General features: G+C 32.0%; 1 protein-coding gene across 1 annotated transcript; it reads right to left on the bottom strand.

Moving 5' to 3' along the window:
- Positions 1 to 19,595: 19,595 nt before the first annotated feature.
- On the bottom strand, positions 19,596 to 21,362 carry LOC107468373 (ethylene-responsive transcription factor 12). Its single transcript, XM_016087658.3, has one exon. The coding sequence runs from the start codon at positions 20,442 to 20,444 to the stop codon at positions 19,857 to 19,859; it is 588 nt and encodes a 195-aa protein (XP_015943144.1). The 5' UTR covers positions 20,445 to 21,362; the 3' UTR covers positions 19,596 to 19,856.
- Between the last annotated feature and the right edge of the window lie 361 nt (positions 21,363 to 21,723).

The raw sequence follows: 21,723 nt of genomic DNA on the forward strand, positions 1-21,723 counted from the left end.
TACACGAGCTTGCCATGGAAAGGAGTAAGAAGGGCTGGATGAAGGCAGTAGGAAAGCAGAGAGACGGAAGGGAAGGCATCTTCATGCGCTTATCTGAAGTTCCTACCAATGAATTACATAAGTATCTCTATCTTTATCTTTTATGTTATTTTCGTTCATCACCATATACATCTGAGTTTGCCTGACTAAGATTTACAAGATGACCATAGCTTGCTTCAATACTAACAATCTCCGTGGGATCGACCCTTACTCACGTAAGGTTTATTACTTGGACGACCCAGTGCACTTGCTGGTTAGTTGTGCGAAGTTGTGTAATGCCATGGTATTGAGCTACCACATTTTTGGAGCCATTACCGGGGATTATGAGAGTTGTGAAAAAGTATTGTTCACAATTTCGCCACACCAATTATTTTTCTGATCGTAGTGATTCAGATGAGAAAGAGGCTTATATTGCTGAATTGCGTGGAGGTCCTCCTTATGTATGCAAATCTTTGAAGCCTGTTAAAGGAAAAGAAAAAGTTTCTTCTTATTCTAAAGTTGAAAATAAGACTTATTCTTTTGATATTTCTAAGGCAGATCAAATATTTGAGGTTTTATTAAAAGATAAGCAGCTTATTTTACCTGAAGGAAAAAAATGCCTACAACTGATGAAATAAAGAATAAGAAATTTTGTAAGTTTCATCAGGTATTTTCGCATACCACTAACAATTGCGTCCGTTTCAGAGACTTGATACAAAAGACAATTGAGGAGGGAAGATTGAAGTTTGAAGATAAAACTACTATGAAGGTGGACACTGAACCATTTGCTGCTGACTCAAATTATGTCGAGCCATTCAATTTGTCAGTCAACATGGTAGAAGTTAATGCCACAATGGTTAGTGCTAAAGATGAAAATAAAGACCTGAGAGTCTTTGAACAAGATAAGAAGTCAGTATATCCTCGTCCTGGTGATGATTTGTTAGATTTTTTGTTGAGAATTAAAGAATCTGACAGCACCATCGCCATGTGCCCAAAGTGCAATGCTATTTTTGACAAGGAAGCTGCAAAAGAGTTTGAAAAGTACAAAGTTGAAGAGAAAGAAAATGCTGAGTTGAGAAAGAAGATTGTTGAAAAAGAAAATGAAACTAACGAACTAAAGCGGAAGATAGCCGAGGAAAAACAAAAGTTGGGCGGTCAGGCTCCTTTGAACAAGTGTGTCAACAATACTGGGATACAACCCATCGGCCAGAAGATGAAGACTGTGGTCATGATTGATGAAAAATCTGATGGATTTTCTCAAAAGACAAGAGTTTCTCCCACCAAAATTTCAAACAATAAATGGGTCCAGAATGTGAGAAATATGCAGAATCAACCTACTGCTTTTGCAAGAGGAAAAAACAAATGGGTGAAGTCTAGACCTTTTAAGCCCAGGTACTACGAGTCTCAGTTATGGAACATGAATCATGCACAAGACGGATGTAGTATATATATTCCAAAAAATGTGCCTATTCCCTCAAAGCCAATTTATTCTTGTTATAATCCTAACATGCAGCAGGTTCCTAATTATTCTCTTTGGCCAAATTGTCAAAATATTCCAAAATATTCTTCTTTTACAATTTTTGAGCAAAAAGAGAATATACTTGACTATGTTCCTTTGGATCCATACAAGGGACACATGGTAGATTTTCTTCCTTTGCCAACCATGGCCAAGTCTGCAGAAATAGGCAATTCTTCTAATCACCCTAAATGCAATAAAAATATAAAGAAGAATCTTGCTGGGAAGAAGGTAACGGTTGAAAACAAGGAAGAAAAAGATGAAGATTTAATTACTGATAATTTTGACACTGGTTTTGATGACAGCTTAGAAGCAATATTTGGTGTTAAGTAACCTATAGCTGTGGTGTCAATACTGCCTGAGGAGTATAGTCAAGTCCAGGAAGTAGAGTCATTAGAAGATGATTGTTATGATGTCTTCCCTGGAAGCGAATGCTTATTGCGAGATGACAATATGTGTGGTGGAGGATTATTTGAGAAGCCTACTGAAAATGACAAGGAGGATTTGCGTCCATTGCATATCAAGGCTCGTGTTGATGGAAGGATAGTTAATAAAATTTTAGTTGACGGGGGAGCTGCTGCCAATCTCATGCTTGAAAGAATGATGGGAAGGCTTGGAAAGACTGAAAATGATCTGATTAAAAGTAGCATTGGGGTAACAGATTTTAATGGAAGGACTTCTTCTGTTAGTGGTGTGGTTCTGCTGTCAATTGAGGTTGGTTCTGTCAATAGGCCAACTCTATTTGTGATTGTTCCTTCTATGGCTGGTTTTAACTTGCTTTTGGGACGTGATTAGATTCATAGAATGGGTGCTATTCCATCCACTTTACATCAAAAATTGATTTTCTGGAATGAAGATGGAGGAGTGGAAGAAGTTCTTGCTGACAATAGTACCTGTTACATGTGGAGTTCATGATGTATAATCTTGGAGTCAAGCCACTGACAGTTGACACCAAGGCATTTAATCTTAAAAGTATTGAGATGTGCAAAATAGATATGAATGATTTTGTTTTGTCCCTAAGACCGGGGCAGATACGGCCTTAGAAGAAACTTAGATGAGCTTGACGAGCCAACTGGCTCGGCTGTCAGCCTATATGGCAGACAGAGAAGGGTGCATTGACAGTGTACCTTATGATTGTATATATGATGATGGTCCTCTAGATTTTGAAAAAAATAACACTGACACTGTAAAAAAGATTGAAGTGCAGGATCCTTTGGAGGAAGTAGATATTGGTAACGGTGACTATCCTAGACCAACATATGTGAGCAAGATGTTGCCTGATGATTTCAAAAAAAATGGTGGAGATTCTGAAGGAATATTGCGACTATTTTGTATGGAATTATGCAGAGATGCCAGGTTTGAGTCATGAATTAGTAGAACATCAATTGCCATTGAAAGCCAATGTTAAACCTGTCAAGCAGCCACCAAGGAGATTTGCTCCTGAAGTCGTACAGAAAATTAAATAAGAGATTGAAAGACTTCTTAAGGCTAAGTTTATAAGAACAGCAAGGTATGTCAACTGGATTTCTAATATTGTTCCTGTCATGAAAAAAATGGAAAATTAAGGGTTTGCATTGATTTTGGAAATTTTTATGGAAATTTATGTTGACGATGTGGTTGTCAAATCAAATGATAAAAAAGAGCATCTAAAAAATAAAAAAAACATTTGAAAGAATGAGAAAGCATGAATTGAAAATGAATCCCTTAAAATGTGCTTTTGGTGTGAGTGCAGGGAATTTTCTTGGTTTCTTGGTGCAGAAAAAAGAGATTGAAATGGAAAAAAATAATCTCTCATTGACATTTGGGTATGTACTTCATAAATACAAAAGCCTAATTGACTTAGAAATTCTGTTGAGTCTATTAGCGCTTGGAGTCAAAATTATTAGAATGTTAGTGTGGAGATTTTATAGGATTAGAAATTTTATCAAATTTAATTGACACCTAGAGTTTAACATATGAAAGAAACGACTTCACGAAGTTAATATTCTGTTACTTCTGAAGTTAGAAAAATTGTGTCAATTAAAACAATGAAAGTGTGTGTCAAAAAACTCTTAATTGAAATATTAAAGGTCAAAGCAAAGGTCAATTGATACACATTTAATGTGCCGAAATTAGAACAGATATCATTTGACACACTTAAAAATTTCATGCAAAAGAATAGACCCCGTTGACAGTTCAATTATTAATGTAAAAATTTTATAGACTTAGAAATTCTGTTAAGTCTATTACTAGTAGGCATTTAATCTGTCAAGCGGATGTGTCTAAAATGTCAATTGACTTTCAATATCAAAAAATAAGAAAAATGTCAATAAACAACTAAGTTTTCTCACTTTCAATTATTGCATATCTTCAAGTGAGAAATCTTGGGGGCATCTTGTTAGGCAAAAAATTATTATCACTTAGTGTTAGACAAAATATTATTTTTATAAAAAAATTATAAAAATAAATAATTAGTTATTTGGTAATGTTCCTATATATAATATTTATATCTATTTTAAATTAAATTAGATCATTTGATTGTTGGTTATTTATTTAAATTTTGAAATTAACATCAAGCAAGAACGGCAGGAACAGTTACAAGAAATTCAAATTTCCTGCAAGTGGTGTACAAAGAGTAACTACCCGTTGAGATTAGGCTAGTCTATAAATAGAGCTTTAGAAACACGTTGTAATTAATTTAGCATTAATTGAATTTTTTTATTTTTAATTTAAAATAAATTAATTGTATAATATATATGCCTTCTTAGTGTATTATATGNAAAAAATATTTTTACTTAATATTTATATAAATAAAAAAAATTAAAATTAATTTAAAATTAAATATAAAAAAATAAATAATTTTTGTATTTCGCACCGATTTATAGGCTCTTTGAAAATTTTTAAAAGTTATTTTTTGACTTTTGATTTATAAAAAGTTACATTAATGATGTTTGGTATAATTTTTAGATATATTTTTAACTTTCTTAAAAATTATTTAAGAACTTTTGAAAAAATAAAAAAATTTGACTTTTATCCTTTTTGAAAATTATCTTACACTCCTATTTATTACACAATTTTAAAATAGATACTTCTATAATAATTTTTTAAACACAAAATATAACTTATTCAAATATTTTTCACATACAAGACATTTACAGATACAAGTTCATACAAATCATTTACATTCACACGCCCTGCACGTTCTTCTTCTTCTCGTGACACTTCGTCGTCTTCTTCTTCGTTATTTTTCTCTTTCGTTATTGTCGTCACCAACACCTCCTCCTGTTGGACTTTATTATCCTTCTTCATTTTCCTCCTTCTACTCCATCATCCTTATAATCGTGATCATCATCGTTGTAGCATCGTCGTCATTTTCTTATACATATCGTCGTTATCGTTATTATCTTTATTGTTATCGTTATCGTAGAAATTTTGCCATATTGATGACGTTGTCTGATCCAAAATTTTTGTCATAGAATTTTCTCAATTTGTGTAGTTGCAGCAAATTTCGGGGTCAAACTAAGACTTTAGGTGAATTGTTTAATAATTTTTGGTGAATTTGTACTCATAAATTCTGCATAATTCAAAGTTCTTCCTCTTTCTCTCCTTCATCTTCTACTGCTTCTTTTCTTTTAATCATCATCACCATATTTTTTTCTATTTTTTTATTCATCTTTTATTTCTTATTTTACCTTCTCAAATTTCTTCTTGTTTTACTCTCTTAACAAGAATAAAAACAAAAAAAAGAACAAGAAACACATAATGTTGCAAAATTACTTAAAAGAGGATGAACTTACATTCATTCAACTAAAAAAAAAGAAAAAAAAAAGAAAAAAATGCAGCATTAGAAAAAATATTTGTGTGTAGTTGCACTAAATTTCGGGGTAAAACTAAGACATTTAGCTGTATTGTTTAAGAATTTTCGGTGAATTTGTACGGATAAATTCTGCATAATTCAAAGCTCTTTCTCCTTTTCATCTTCTGCTACTTTTTCTTCTTTTTTTTTCTTATTCATCTTTCATTTCTTGTTTTACTTTCTCAAGTTTCTTTTTGTTTTATTCTTTCTTAAAAAGAATAAAAATAAAAAAAGTCAAACAAAAAAGAAGAAGAAGCAGATAATGCTGCAAATATACTTGGAAGAGGATAAACCTACATTTATTCAACTAAAAAAAAGAAATAAGAAAAAAAGAAGAAAAAATGCAGCATTAGAGAAAATATTTTTGTGTAGTTGTAACAAATTTTAGGATAAAATTAAGACATTTAGATGTATTGTTTAAGAATTTTTGGTGAATTTGTATTGATAAATTCTACATAATTCAAAACTCTTCCTCATCTGCTGCTGGTTCTTCTTTTTTTTTTTTTAATCATCATCACCATCTTCTTCTTCTTTTTTCTTATTCATCTTTCATTTCTTGTTTTACTCTTTCTTAACAAGAATAAAAATAAAAAAATAAAACAAAAAAGAAGAAGAAACACATAATGCTGCAAAATTACTTGAAAGATGATGAACTTAAATTCATTTAACTAAAAAAAAGAAATAAAAAAAGAAGAAAAAATGCAGCATTAGAGAAAATATTTGTGTGTAGTTGCAGCAAATTTTGAGGCAAAACTAAGACATTTAGGTGTATTATTTAAGAATTTTCGATGAATTTGTACTGATAAATTCTGTATAATTCAAAATTCTTCCTCTTCCTCCTCTTCGTCTTTTGCTACTTCTTGTTTTTTTTATCGTCATCATCATCTTCTTTTTTCTTCTTATTCATCTTTTTTTCTTTTGTTTTATCTTCTCAAGTTTCTTCTTGTTTTACTATTTCTTAACAAGAATAAAAACAAAAAAATCAAACAAAGTAGAAGAAGAAAGACATAATACTGTAAAATTACTTGAAAGAGAATGAACTTACATTTATTTAACTAAAAAAAAAGAAATAAGAAAAAAAAGAAGAAGAAAGAAAAATGCAGCATTAGAAAAAATATTTTTGTATAGTTGCAGGCGGCAGTGGCCGAGCTTGAAACAAAATTTGGGACAAAAAATTTAACATAAAAATTTAATAATAATATTTATATTAAAATAAGATTTATAAATATAATTATTATTTAAGTTTGTTACTAATAAGATAATAAATAAATAATTCTAAGTATAGTAAAGTATGTGAGTCAACTGAACTATTTTTTATTTTTTGAAAAAATACTACCAACAAATTTTGAGGAAAAACTAAGACATTTAGGTGTATTGTTTAAGAATTTTCGGTAAATTTGTACTGATAAATTCTGCATAATTCAAAATTCTTCCTCTTTTTTCTCCTCATCTTATTCATCTTTTTCTTCTTATTTTATCTTCTAAAAAAATACATAGCATTGTGAATAAGAAAGAACGCAAAGAAAAAGAAAGAAGAATGCAAAGAAAGAGGAGGAAGAGGAACCCGGAATACAAACATAGAAGAGGAACGTCAGGATTTTACATGCGCATTATGAAAATATATTCACTTCTGCTAGGGAATCAAGAGGGGGTTCAACCAACTCCTGCCAACTTTTTAATGGGTTCAACCAACTCCTGCCAACTTTTTCATGGGTTGGACCTCAAAGCTCATCTTAATAAAAATAAGTTAATATATATGGATGTTTCTTCTGCTAAGTATCAGAATGTTTCTTTTTCATACTAAATGGATGTTCTTTTATATATTTTTCGAATTTTTTTGTATTGCAAATGTGAATGTCTCTATTTCTTTAAAAATTTTATAATTTTTTTAATTTTATAGATATTTAATTATTTTTGCTAAAATATAATTAGGTATTTCTTTTGTTAAGTATTAGGATATTTTTTTATATTTCTGTAATTGTTCAAGGATAATTCGTGCTCCACCACTCCTTTTGGTTAAGATCAAGTGTGTAGTTTGCAGTATCAAGAATGGCGAAGGAACTTGAGAACAAAGCCAAAGAGGCATTTTTGGATGACGATTTTACCCTCGCTGCCGATTACTACTCAGAAGCCATCAACTTGGATCCCAACAACTCTCTTTTTTATGCCGACAGAGCCCAAGCCCATATCAGGCTCCAGAGCCGTTTCTGATGCGAACAAAGCCATTAAATTGAGTCTTTCGCTGGCTAAGGCCTACCTTCGTAAGGGAATTGCGTGCATTAAGTTGTAAGAGTATCAAACTGCAAAGGTAGCATTTCAAACAGGTGCCTCTTTTGCTCCGACGATTCCAAATTCACCAAACTCATTCAAGATTGTGATCGCTCCATTGCAGAAGAATCGAAAGATAGTACCCAATAAGTGTAGAGTCCTGGTGTTGTCAACTAAAGTTGAAATCTGTCTGTGGGTTGAAATCCGATATTTCAATTCTTGCTCAGAGCGGTGTCAGAAGAGGAGTAGGCCGCGGTGGAGAGGCGGAGATGATCTGACAGTAAGAGAGGGGGTCTGTGTATGTGATTGTTGGAGGTGGGTAAGCTAATGTAAGAGAAAAGAGAAAGATTTTTATAAGTTTTAATTATATTTAGTTAATCAATTTTAAATTTTTTAAATTTTAAATTTAAAAAATTTAAAATTAATTATTAATATAATTATAATCAATTAAGTTGTTTTATTTTTTACTGATTAAGAGTTAGTTTTATATACCTTTTAAATATATTTTGTTGAGTTATTATTAATTTGCATAAATTTATGCGTCAAAAAACTTAGAATATATAAGAGACCTCATTAGAGTGAGACCAAATCAATCATCATTTTGCTTTTCAATTTTTTCTTTTGCATTTGTACAGGGAAAAAAAAAAGAACCTGCATTTCCGGTTGCCCGTAGCATGGTATGAAGTGCCACCTTCCTGATTCCGCAAACAGAACAGAGAAGACTGTCACTTTGGGTTCGAGAGAGCAACAACCACCACCTTGGGGGGTTAGGGTTTGAATTAGGGTACATGGGTAGGGTTTTTCCCTGGTCTTACTATTTCTTATTTGAATTATTTGAAAAAAATTGAAATTTTCCCGTGATCGTTGTTATGGGATTTCAGATGATGAATTTTATTTGGGGAAAGACTGAATTTTGTTGAGACTCATTGATTGAACTCGTGGAACATAATTGTTTAGGAGATTATTCAGTTGTGTATGTTCTACGAGTAGTAGTTGATTGTTTATCGTTTATGTTTTCAATGATAAAAAGATTGATCAAATTCGATTACAGCATATGTCATATCATATGGAATGTGGATCACTGAAACCAATGGGTAATGCAGCTGTAATTGCTCTCTCATTGCATATTGAGCACCCCATCTATCTGACTTCCATTTAGAACATGCCCTTTTCTAAAATTTTAGTATTCTGCAGTCATAGTTGCTACAGATCATCATATCATTGTTATCCTTGGCACTTCCCTGTGCATAAGAATATGTCCTCTGCTGAAAATTTGTACAACTTATAGATGTGATAGGTTATCAAAGTGTTGTTTGTACAACACTTAGATTACCGATGCCTGGTGTGCTTTTTGAAAATGAGATGCAATTGTGTGTATATTTTACACGAGTTCTTACTCAGGCTGAGTCATTTTCAAAGTTTGATTCTGCGCTGGATTTATGCAACCCTTGGTCCAACCTGATTAAAGTCAAGGGGAATTTCACAATAAAAATAACATTCCTTGCATTGCACTTTCTGCAACGAGCAAAGTTTGATTCTGCGCTGGATTTATTCAGCCCTTGGTCTAACTGATTAAGGTTGAAGGGAATTTCACAATTCAATAACATTCCTTGCATTGCACTCGTCTTGCAACAAGGACCTGGAGTTTCATTCATATTGACTAGCTTTTGCCTTCTGTGTAATGTCTGCTTTGTTTTTGATAGTTACCATAACTTGCTACCGTTTATTTTGTGTTTTGAAATTGTAGTTACCTTTTTTGTGAGTATTTCAAGTTTTTAACAAACCCGACTAACTTAACTCCCCTTTTTGTTTTTTTTTTGTTTCTTTTTTTCTCCTCTGATGATCAGTCCTTCACTTGCCTTCGAGGGAGGGCATACCTATTTAGCAATGTGTAAGTTTTTCCCTAACTCCTCCCTCTCCCATTTCTTCCTTTCTGTAATCTTAGTTACATATATCTCTTTTATTTCTGTTAAGCTTTTTGCATTGGACCAGGTTGATAGTTTCCCCCTGAATCACCAAAGGGCATCTATTCCTCTATCCACCTGGTTGAATGGAGTGGATCCTTTTGATTTTGTCTGTTATATAGAAAACATTATCATATTAGTTGAATAATGACTCAGCATCCTCAATAGGGTGCTAATTACTTTGTCTGAATATTGACCATTTTCAAATATAAAAATGCTATTCTCTGTTTAATTTACACCTTATGTTAACAAAACCTCCTAGTCTTCCTGAAGGAAAACCTGTAGTAATCTATTCTTGGATCATATTAAATTGGGTTTTTCTTATGGCCCACACATCACCCCACTTTGCCTGCAAATAATAAGTTGTGATATTATTTAGTAACCCTCTCTTATATGTCTCTTGTTCCTGATCAAGGTTGTATGAGAAATTCGATGAGCTATAATAATTTAATATTTAAATCTATTAGTATCCTTTCTCCCTTACTAATGTGTATCTAGCATATTGCTAAATGATTATTTTGTACCTGTGATGTCCTTGATTATAATTCTGGCTTCGGTTAGGGTGAATATAACTCTCGGGCCTCAGGAGGAGAGAATGATGATGTCTGGCTGGCACACTGTTGAAGACATATTTTGTTGCTGCTGTGGACAACTTCTCGGATGGAAATATGTGAGTTTTACCTTTGCACCTCAGCTTTCCTCTTCTTCCATACAAACGGTCAGTTTAACAGAGCAGAATTGAAGTCAATGAGATAATACAGTGTAGTGAAAGATTTAGCCAATAAATATTTGAGGAGATAATTCAATCAACTTTTCTGCATACTGTATGATTATATGACACAATCAGCATCGCTTTGATGATCTCAGTTCAATGTTGATTAATAACTAGTTTGGATTTCTTCAGGTTGTTGCGCATGATAAAAATCAAAGATTCAAGGAAGGGAAAAGTGTGCTTGAGAGGTATAAGATCAAATAAAAAGTTTTGTTTCTGATAACTTCAACTCTGATTTGGCTGATATCTGTTATTGCATTATAATAGATGGAGGATTGCTCATGATGCTGGGGACGAATTGAATCTAGATGCTCACGCTGGTTCAAGTGACTCAGAAAACTCTTAGCAAGTTGCTTCTGTTCATGAGTTTGCACATATTGTTTGTAGCAATTATATTACCAGTACTTGTCGAGACAAAACTTTAGAAAAAAAACCCCTTACTTGGTGCCAGTAAAGTACTCCAGCAATTGTGTAGATCTTTTGATGGCACTGAATAATTTAGATTTGTTCGGAGAATTAGATTTATACTCAATTGCTTTGCACTGAAAATGGGACTGTGCAAAGTAGCATTATCATTAATGTGATTAGCTTTTGTTCTTATATTTTATAATAATTCAACAATTTCCTGAAAGTATGGCTCTTTGGGCTGTCAAGCCAATCATGTACCTTTGCCATTGTTATGAAGAATGTTAGAGAATAAGTAGAATTTGTTGTTTTTTGTCAGCAGTTAGTCATCAATGTTTAAAAATATTGGCTAAAAGTATGTTGTTAGATTTTAAAAATAATAAATTTTGTTGGTCTTTGGGCGTTTTTCTATTAATTATTATAATTGAACTTTTACTCAATCTTTTCGTCCAAATCCAATAAAAAGAAAAAGGCAAAAAGAAAGGAGGAATTCAAGTTAAAGGAACAACGAAAGAAGAATGGATGATTCTGTAAGTTGATTTTTTAAAGGATATTTTAGAAATTTCTGTTGAACTACATGACTTATAAAAGAATGACTTTATGAGATAAAAGAAGAATAGGAGGAACTTAGAGTGGCCCGTCAAACAAACTACCTTTTGAATTCGTGGGCAATTATAGCAACTCATTGGCCGGCCTAAGTAAGGGTCGGGAGTTCGAATCCTGTCTTGTGCATGCAGCAATTCATTGGCTAGCGGCAGACTCTTAAATAGAGTTCAGATCTGCGACGAATTAGTCCTTAACCTATCGGATTGGGGGATACCGTTTGGGTAAACAAAAAAAAAAATTTGGAGCATTGCAATTTGCAAATAGACCTACACATGGATGGTTCCCCGTTACACAGTGGAAACAAACAATAGATATGGATAGTTGGTTAATCACATGAATAGCTACATCCATCATGAACATAAAGACCCATATACATGAGATCAATCTAATTATTCTTTGAATCGTTAGTTATCTACCTCTTTTATGGTAACGTGTTTTAAAGATATGTTTAGTAATTATCCCGGTTACACACGAATGTAACTAGCACTTTAATAGAAGTAAAGTGATCAAAATTTTAATTTTTTCTTATAAATTGTGTACAAATTTTATTTTAGCCCCCCTTAAAAATTTTATTTTACTCTTTTTTATTATAAGATTAATTTTTGGCCCCTCCCTCAACTTCAACCTAGCTTCGCCCTGAGTGATCATGAATTTATGAAGCTCAAATTTTAAAAGGAGGTTCGGTGATGTGTACAACAATATTGCTTAAACTATGAACAAATATCTAATGAATGCTGGCGTTAGGTCAGAACAAAGTTAGCAACTACTTTATTGAATTTGCATATACTTTCACTTTGTTGAAGATCCTGTAGAAATTGGAGTATGGGTGGGGCCTTGAAATCTACGTGTTGGATTATTGTCTCTATCCAAATAAGATTTATTTATTTTTCACTTTGCATTATTCACCACCCTCATTGGCCGCGGTGGCTTTACTTTTATATTATAATATAAAAAAATATAGAATACTAATATATTATTTATCAATTTATTGACAACAATAATTAATTATTATATTTTAAATACATATATAAAAAGACACATTCATGAAATACATCTATAAAAATACTTTTATTAAACACAATCATAAAAAAGACACTTTTATTAGACACATCTACAAAGACACTTCCATTAAACACAGCTATAAACAAGAATTGGCAGAAGTTAATAGAATCCTTGTTGGTAACTTAGTGGAATTGTAATATAAAGTGTTTCATGTTATGTCATTAAACTAAACAGAAACATTTCAAGTGCACCGGGAGTACCAGTGCACCAATTATTTTAACCGTTGATTTAAATTATAAAAAATATATATAATATATATTAATTAAAATCAACGGTTAAAATAACTGGTGCATCGGTACTTCTCCGTACACTTGAAATATTTCCTAAACTATATTAGTAAAAACCAGAGTTTTGTTATAAGTTAAAATTTTGAGCATTTAAAGGTATAGTTGTTTGAGGGTGCTTGTCTAGAAATTTTTTTAGACAATTAAAATAGTAACATTGTCTTTTTGTATATATATATATATATATATAAAAGAACGAATAATTCGTTATCTCTTTTTTGAAAAATAATAAAGCTCACATAAAGGTTCCCCAAAGAAAATACACCTGAGTTTCTTTATTATGAGAAGGAAACTATGCAACTATGCTTCATGATACCATACTCGTAGTTATTTTTTGATCCGCTTTAATTATTTCATGTTACCTAATTTCTTTGAGTGATAAATTTCAAACTTGTGCACCAAATTATTACGTTCATATACATATTTTTAATACATATATTCTATTTAAATTTTGAATATAAATGGTGATAGCAGAATTGATGATCAAAATTAGGTAAAGATAGATTAGTGCGAGAAGAATTGAAAAGAAGAAAGTGACAAGTGAAGGAAGCAGAGGGAAAAAGGCTCCGTTAGTTGAATGTTTCATTGATTGGAGGGAGTGGTGGCAACAAACAAAGAAAGAAGGCGTAATATATGTAGGACCAGTTAGAACCCCAAACCTCACTTGTTATTGGATGATGGATCCATCCATGTGCATACACACATGATATGACATGCATCATGCATGCATGCATCAATGATAGTATTATATGTGCCGCCGCAGTCAATGGTAATGATGTATGGCAAACGGCGCCATCCATCCACGTAAGACAACTAATTAAAAGTTGAAACAACACCAACGCCCACGACGCCGAAAGAAACAACCAACACACCTACATAACCTTTTCCTAGCTAACATTTTTGTTTTTCTGCCTTGCTATATTTAGTTTAACTTTTTTTTTAAGAACAAATTGTTATTTAATTAATCACATAGTCCAGAGCATCAAAATGGACTAAATTACAAATTTCTGTTGGTGCCTCTTCCATTCATATACAGCTAATAAATTCCCTTTACCTTTGACATGTGATATTTGATAACTTGTAAGCCTTTAAAAATTCTAACTACATTTTAAAATAAAATTTAACTTTTATGCACAAGATAAAATTTATAAAAAAAAGTAAAAATTGACAGGTTCATCTAATCATATATTATTACGCAAAATAAATTAGTTTCATTCTAACTATATATATATATATATATATATATATATATGGAAAAGTATAAGGTACCAACATATTATCTGCCAACTTATTGCCAACAATGATTAATTATTATATTTTAAAAAGGTGGGGAGATATGTATGTTGAGAGTTGAGAGTTGAGAGTTGAGAGTGGAGTGTTGGCGTTGCGTGTGGAAATGATGTGTATGGAGGAGCGTGACGACAGATGGGGGCCACGTCAGAGGGTTAGAGCCCCCATTGTGGGCCCTCCCGTGTCATTTGAAAGAGTGGGGTCCACAGAGCATTGAACAAGAATGCTGGCTGGCTGGTCAAATCACTCAGATGAGATGAGATGCCACATACAACACATTTTCTTGATAATGGAGTTTTGAAATGACGGCCGACTGGTGCAGTGTTTATGTCATCAAACATCATGCCTCCTACTTTCCCTCTCTCCTCACGTTTTCCCTTCAAAATATTTATTCTCTTCCAACCAAAAGTAAATAACTCAACCATTTAGGTAGTAGAGTAAAATGGTGTGCTTATTAATTATTCTAATAATGCACTCGCACGTATTTTTAAATTTTTAGAAATTATGAAAGTATTTTTTAGTTATAAGGTAGATATAATTAATAATTAAGTAATACAAAAATGAATGAGTTATGAGCAGCAACAGTGTTATGGGGCTTTGCGTGTGGCCAGTGGGTGGTTTACGCTCTCGTGGTGTTGCGTCTTTTTGTCACTCAAACTGTGTACTCATAAATTAAAAAAGAAAGAAATAATAATATATATAGTTTTCTGTTTCTGAATTCTGACAGCTGAGCCTTTGAAGTCCCTCAAGTCCCTCACATTCTTGCCATAATAATAAATAATTATTAGAGTAATACATAATACCACTAATATCACAGACAGCATCCGCTTATTAGTTTTTTTTTTATTTTTCGAAAATAATTTATTAATTTTTTAAAAAATATAATAGGAGTATTTCGCTTGAATTTTGTTTTTTTACCTGAATAAAAAGTGTCAACTAAACTTATATCAAGATTTTAATTCATAAAATAGATACAATTCTTCTTGTGAGTTGCTCTTAAAATTTAAAGATTGTGTTTAATAGAAGTATAAATCCAAACAAATAAATAAATAATTATAGAAAGTAAAAAATAAAAAAATACGTACAAAAAAAATACAAAATTAAATATGACAAGACTTATATTAAAATGTACAAAAATTGACAAATACTTGAATAAAAATAACAGAATTTAAATAACAGAAAAAAATAACATAATTAACATTACTGAAAGAGAAAATAGAATCTTTTAATACTTATATAGACTCATAACTCATGTTTTACTGCATCAGTGTGACAAAAAACTTTTAGAGTAAATGAGTATATGAATAAGGGAGATTCTATGATGCTGATGATGGTTATAAGCATCACATGCTTACATGTGATGTGATGCTAAGATACTGACGCGTGGAGTTAAGAATAAATGTGAGTATGAGACTACCAAATATGTGAAGTGATTCCATTGTTTTCATTTTGATTGATTTGTAGAAAATAAATAATTAAAAGATAATCACTAATTTATAGATGATTAGGTAATGGACCAACTCTCCTTCATGTGGTGGGTTGTTTGATGTTGGTTAAAAGTAAATGAAAAAATAAATAAGGTCCCAAAAAATTAAAATAAAAAAGGTTCTGAAAAAATCTCAAGTGACTAGTTGAAAAATACGAACTAATGAGAACCACTGCACTTCAAACTACTGCTTCCTCTCATTTTTAATTAATTTTTCTTTCTCTTTTTTTTTTTTAAATAAAATATCTAAATACACTAAAAAAATACTTCAAAAATTACACTATAAACCACCATCTACTCAAAAATATCAACAAACAAATATAATTTATTTTTTAAATTTTGAATAATTTATTTATGAAAAATATTCATGAAAATAAATAAAAATAAACATAACTTCTTAGAATTGATTATATTTTATGATAAAGTATATAAAAAAATTATTATATAAAGGTATTAGAAAATATATGAGTTATATTTAAAAAGAGACCAACTTCACAAAACTTTTGTTATTATTGTTATTTATTGTTATTTGTTTTTTATTTTTAAATAATTATATTAAATTATATACAAATTCTAAATTTTTTTATAAATGAGTCTTTAAATTTAATATTAATCTATATATTTTCTAATTAATTTATAAACAATATAATATTTTTAAATTTATAATATATAGTATAATTGATTTACGGATCTTAATCTAATTACTATAATTCTATTAGTAAACCCTAACCAAAAATAAAAAATTCTATTTCTACCACCATACTTTAAAAATACTCTTTCTATTCCGGAAAATCAATGATTTCATCTAAAACAAAAACTGATTGTCATCCCACATTTCATGATATGCCTATTAAATTAAACTAAACCGAATTCTCTTACTAACTTTTATATTTTCATCATAATCATGAATCAATATAACAATAATAATTCCATTCATGCCACATTCATTGGTAATGTTAAATAAAACAAAAACCCAATAAATTATCCTTTATGGCCCTTATATACATTTCAAAATATGAGTTCCTAAGCCCACAAATCAATGGCCCATTAGCCTAACACCTAATTATAAAACTAATTCATGTATAATTATTCTCAATCGCAGAACGAATACTTTTCCTATTCCGCTGTGTCTCACAACCATTTTCACCCCACGTGTCGTTCTTTAGTATTGCCACACGAAGTCAGCATACTATGCTGAAAACATGTATAAGCACGGTAGAATTTTTCTATGAATAAATGGAAGCTTCTTTAGCTTATTGAAACTAATCTTACTTATAGAGAAAAAAAAAATTGAAGCTATTTGATATAACTTTAAATTTCAAATAAACTTGCTCTTTAAGTAGTCTTCGCATTTAAATAGTCTTAAATCTTAAATAATTTTAGATTTTAAATAAATTTGCACACCAAACACAAGGTAACTTAATCATCAAACCTAACTCATTTTAATTTTTTTTAATCATAGTATACTTCATGCATATATAATTTTCAACCTTAACGGTCGACTTCTTTTCGACATCGACTATTTGTACTAAATTTTTGGCACAATAATTAGTAAATTAAATTAAAAACTTTTAATAAATACAAATAATAATGATATTTAGTAAAATAATTTTAAAAATTTTAAAAAATTATAATAGATATAAATATAATAAAATTAATATTCATTAATATATAAAATTATATTAAACTTTTAATTTTTATAAATATAAATTAATTTAAAACAATTTATTTAAATATTTTCAGAAATACTTTTTAATTTTTTAGAATTGATTAAACCAAACACACAAAATTTTTTTTATTTATCAAATATAGAAGCAGATGCTATCTTTGTCAAACCAAATCTTAGTATCTTACCCTTGCATAATAAATTCAACTTAATCCCTTAGCTTCCCCCAACCTACCGTAGAACGCATCACTTGTTTTATAATTATATTGTTCTATCTAACGCAAAGTATTATAATAAGCATTTATGACTAGCACTACTAATTATTATACTAGATCCAGCGCCTCGACAAGAACTAGATCTAGGTTAGGATAACTGCATTGCAGTAGTTACATTATTATCATATGATATTAGATTCTATATATACTCAACTAAACATCACACAAACACACGCACCTCGAATTATTATTAAATAAATAACAAAAATTCAGTTTAAATTTGTTGAAGATAAAATTTTTTTTTATTATATTTTTAAAAATTACTTAATATTAGAAAGTTGTTACTTTTTGTTAGCTATAACAGAATTATTATAATTAAATTTGTAATTATTATCTCGTAATTTACAAAAAAAAAAAGATCTTAATTATCAAATATTGACCCTTTATTTTTAATTAGTGAAATATATTCATAAAAAATATAATTAAAGCAAATAAGAAAAAGTTATGAAATCCCTAATGCATGTGAAACTATAAGAAGGAACAATCAATGCTATTATTAAAAATATAATCAGTTGTCTCTTCCGTCAAATCTATACAGAAATCCATAAATGCTAATACAAATCACGTAGTAATATCCCCATCCATCAACAGAGGACATAATCTTATCAATTACCAGAACCATTATTGCAATTTTTTTCTAATAATATTCATTTTTAATTGATGAGTATAATACAAAAAAGCTTGGACTATTTGCTTTATTTGCTGTTCATTTTTCTTAAAAAAAATATAAATATTGGGACAAAATGAAGCATTACATGAATAGAAATAGAATTAGCTGTAGAAAACTAAAAAACTCTCTTTTTTTCTAAAGGATATATATTAAAAAAGTATAAGTAAATGAATTACAATTTTGCTGCTTATCCAAATCGTGGATGTTAGGTAGTTAGATATATGAAAAGTGGGCCCATCCGCCCGCACGTTATTACTCTCAGTCTCAGCCACCATGCCATGTGCCGTCAAAATAATTATTTCAACGAAACAAACGAGGTTACACTATCCCGATACAGTACCTGCCTACTGTCTCAGTATTAATTAACCATAAGATAGTATTAGCCACCTACTCTTTTAATTTTAAAATTCACATGAATATTGTTTTAATATGTTAAAATTGTAATGTATCTAATAACTAATATAAATGAATCTAGCTTTATTTTAAAAAAATATTTTTAATAAATATCTTTTTACTATTTTTTCTCTTTGCAGTTGTTAGATTAGCATTTCCCAATAAATATGTAGTATTATCAAGGAACGATTTATAATTTGAATATGCATCGTTCATTGAATAAATTGAGATAGTTTGTTTCCCCAATACAGGAAAATTGTCCAACCCCACGCTTATGGTATATATAATTTGAAATATATCAGAGGAAAAAAAGGTATAATCTAGAACAGTTCATTTTTTTCTATTGAATCTGCAAAACACGGGCCTGCGTCTCTGACATGTTATTTTAAAGCACAGAAAATTACTTTATTGTAACCTAAAAATTAAAAAAGTCAGTAAATTGTATATTCAACTAAAAAATTGTACACAACGATTCTTTAATGTTAAATAAAGGAAGGTGCTTCTTTAAGTTAGTCAGTGCCTTAGGTACATCTAAATTATTTTGAAGTTGCCATAACATTATTACATTTAATCCAAAAACTAAAAAGAGTTAAACACATTTCCCTTTCGGGAAGAACAAAAGTTTTAGACGACTATACTTTCGTGGCGAATAACACATTCATATTGCGTGCCTTACTAATTACTAATAAGAAAGAAAAAGAAACGCATTTAATCAATTTTGTTATATTAACTGTAGATCATGTGGTTAAAGCATGGTTTATGTTGCAGTTTGCAAACGCAGCACGCGCTTTTGAACAAGAATTGGTGGTAGAAGCGGGAGATAAAATGATAAGATGCAGATGTCTGAGCATAAAAGAAAAGAAGCGCATACCCACACGCTCGCTTCCTCACTCACTTCCACTCTCTCGCAGATGGCGCGTGAATCCAATCTCCAATGCAACGGTTGCCTACCACGCCGCCCAACCATATTCAACAATCAACACAAAGCACCTAATTAATTCCGTTATTTCCAATATCATTCGTGACCACCCATATAATATAATAATTTTGAAGCTGAATGTAATTAAGAAGTGCAAATGTAAGTGTATATACAACATGAAGCTTTCATTTCCATGTGATAGATGTAAAATGTTAGATTAACAAAGAAAGCACACAGATACTACTAATACTGCTACTGCTCCCTCAAAGCCTCAACCATGGTTATAATTAAACTACGTACTAACTATACTAAGCATGCTAAACAAAAGAAAGTAGATATGACAAGGGAGGAATACGCATACGGAGCATAAAACTACGTCGTTTAGAGTCTACAAAACAAGATCTCACTAGTCACTACTATTCAACCTTCAAAGCCACAAAGGTGGAGGCTCGTTCAGATCGATCGGGATCCCGCGCCGAACAAGCCCTAGATACGACGCCGTTGAACCACTCCCCGCCACCTGCTCTACTCCTCCTCCGGCAACCGCTACTGTCACCTCGCCGCGTCTGTGGTGATGAGCTGCTAACGCCGCCGCATGATGAATCGGATGCGGCGGAGGCGGCTGATGCGGTTGATGAGCCAGATCAACGTCCTTGAGAACGCGAGTATGGAGAAACTCGCCGAAGATTCCACCACCGCCAACGCCGGCGCGAACCGGTACGGAGGGCCAGCGATGATGATCAGAGTTAGGAGCGTTAACGTTGAGGTCGAGACAGATTCCTCCGGCGGCGGCGACCGGAGCCGGGGGGAAATTAGTCTTGGCTTTAGCACCACGGAGAGAACGCGCGGCACCGTCGTAAGCTAGGGCGGCTTCTTCAGGAGTATCGAATGTACCAAGCCATACACGTGTCTTCTTCCAAGGATCGCGTATCTCAGCAGCGTAACGTCCCCATGGCCTCTTCCTAACCCCTCTGTAGTGTCCCTCACGAGAAGCTGAAGAAGAAGAAGATGCCATTTGAAAAGTGCGAATAATGAAAGCAAAGCTCAAGAGAAGAGAAGAAAGAAGATAGCGTGAGAGTGGAGGGACCCGCTTATGGCTCCCGTAATCGACGGCTAGCCGGCACGACCCCCCTCCCTTTTCTTTTTTACTATTATGGTCTGGTTATATACACCGTAATAATGCAAGTTTTGGATTTGGATAAAATGGTTAGTTTTTTATATGAGCCGTTGATGGTTGATGTGTGGGATCGCAGGGCTGTGATTGAAGATAGGGTGGGCCCCGCGGAGAGAGCCGCCGGGTGATGAGACGTGTGACTGGGGTTCCGTGAGTGACGTCAGCCCTACTGGTGATGTTCGTACGGCTGTGCCTGACCCTGAGCGGCGCCTCATATTTAAGTTCAAGATTTAAGTTTGATTCAAAGTTGTGTTTAATGAATTAATGTGATGTGGGATTGGGAAGTTAATATTGTTGGAGAATGGGGTAATAAAGAAAGGAGGGGGTTATGGGAATTTGAGTTGACAAAAGAAGTGATGAAGATGGAAGAGAAGGGTACAGTGGATGAGGTGTGAAAGTGGGATTGGAGGGGGTGACAGAGAGGCGCACGTGGAAGGGGGGAGTGTCTGAGTGGGAGGGAACAGGTGGAGTTGGGCCACACACACCAACAACATGGGCTAGTCTGGTTGGCGTGTTTGACTATGTTGGTCTCTCTCCACTTTGAATTTATTTATCTTGGAAGAAAGGAGAGATTTGGAAAGCGTGTGGGTGGGTGGGTGTGGTGGGAAAGTGGGGAATCGGAAATCAGATATCAGAGAGAGTGACTACAGCAGGCAGCAGGGGCAGCAGGCAGCTGCTAATAGCAGACTCCCCCCACACCCACAGCCCGCACTCTGTATACATTACATGCCTACACATATGAATGCAATAATGATCACGTGAATACTATCAAATACTCCTACCTTTGAAAATTATTTATAATCTAATTTTTTCCAATATTACGTTACTCTTGATTTTTATTTCTTTTTGTTTATTAGTTATTAACTTTTAAAATTTTAAATTATCAGATATATTATAGTATAAAAAATAAAATAAAAACTCAATAAAATTTAAAATTTTACTCAGATATATTATAGTCTTGATTTTTATTTATTTTGTTTATTATTCTTTCCCTGCTTTTTATTTACTTGCATATATTGATGAATATTCACAATTGATAAGAAATGGCATCAAGTTAGTTGTCAACACACCACACTCGTCTCGTCTTGGTCTTTGGTTGATTTCCTTTATACGTCTCTTC

This window comes from Arachis duranensis, chromosome 10 (assembly GCF_000817695.3).
Source record: "Arachis duranensis cultivar V14167 chromosome 10, aradu.V14167.gnm2.J7QH, whole genome shotgun sequence".
In the NCBI taxonomy this organism is placed as follows: Eukaryota; Viridiplantae; Streptophyta; class Magnoliopsida; order Fabales; family Fabaceae; genus Arachis; species Arachis duranensis.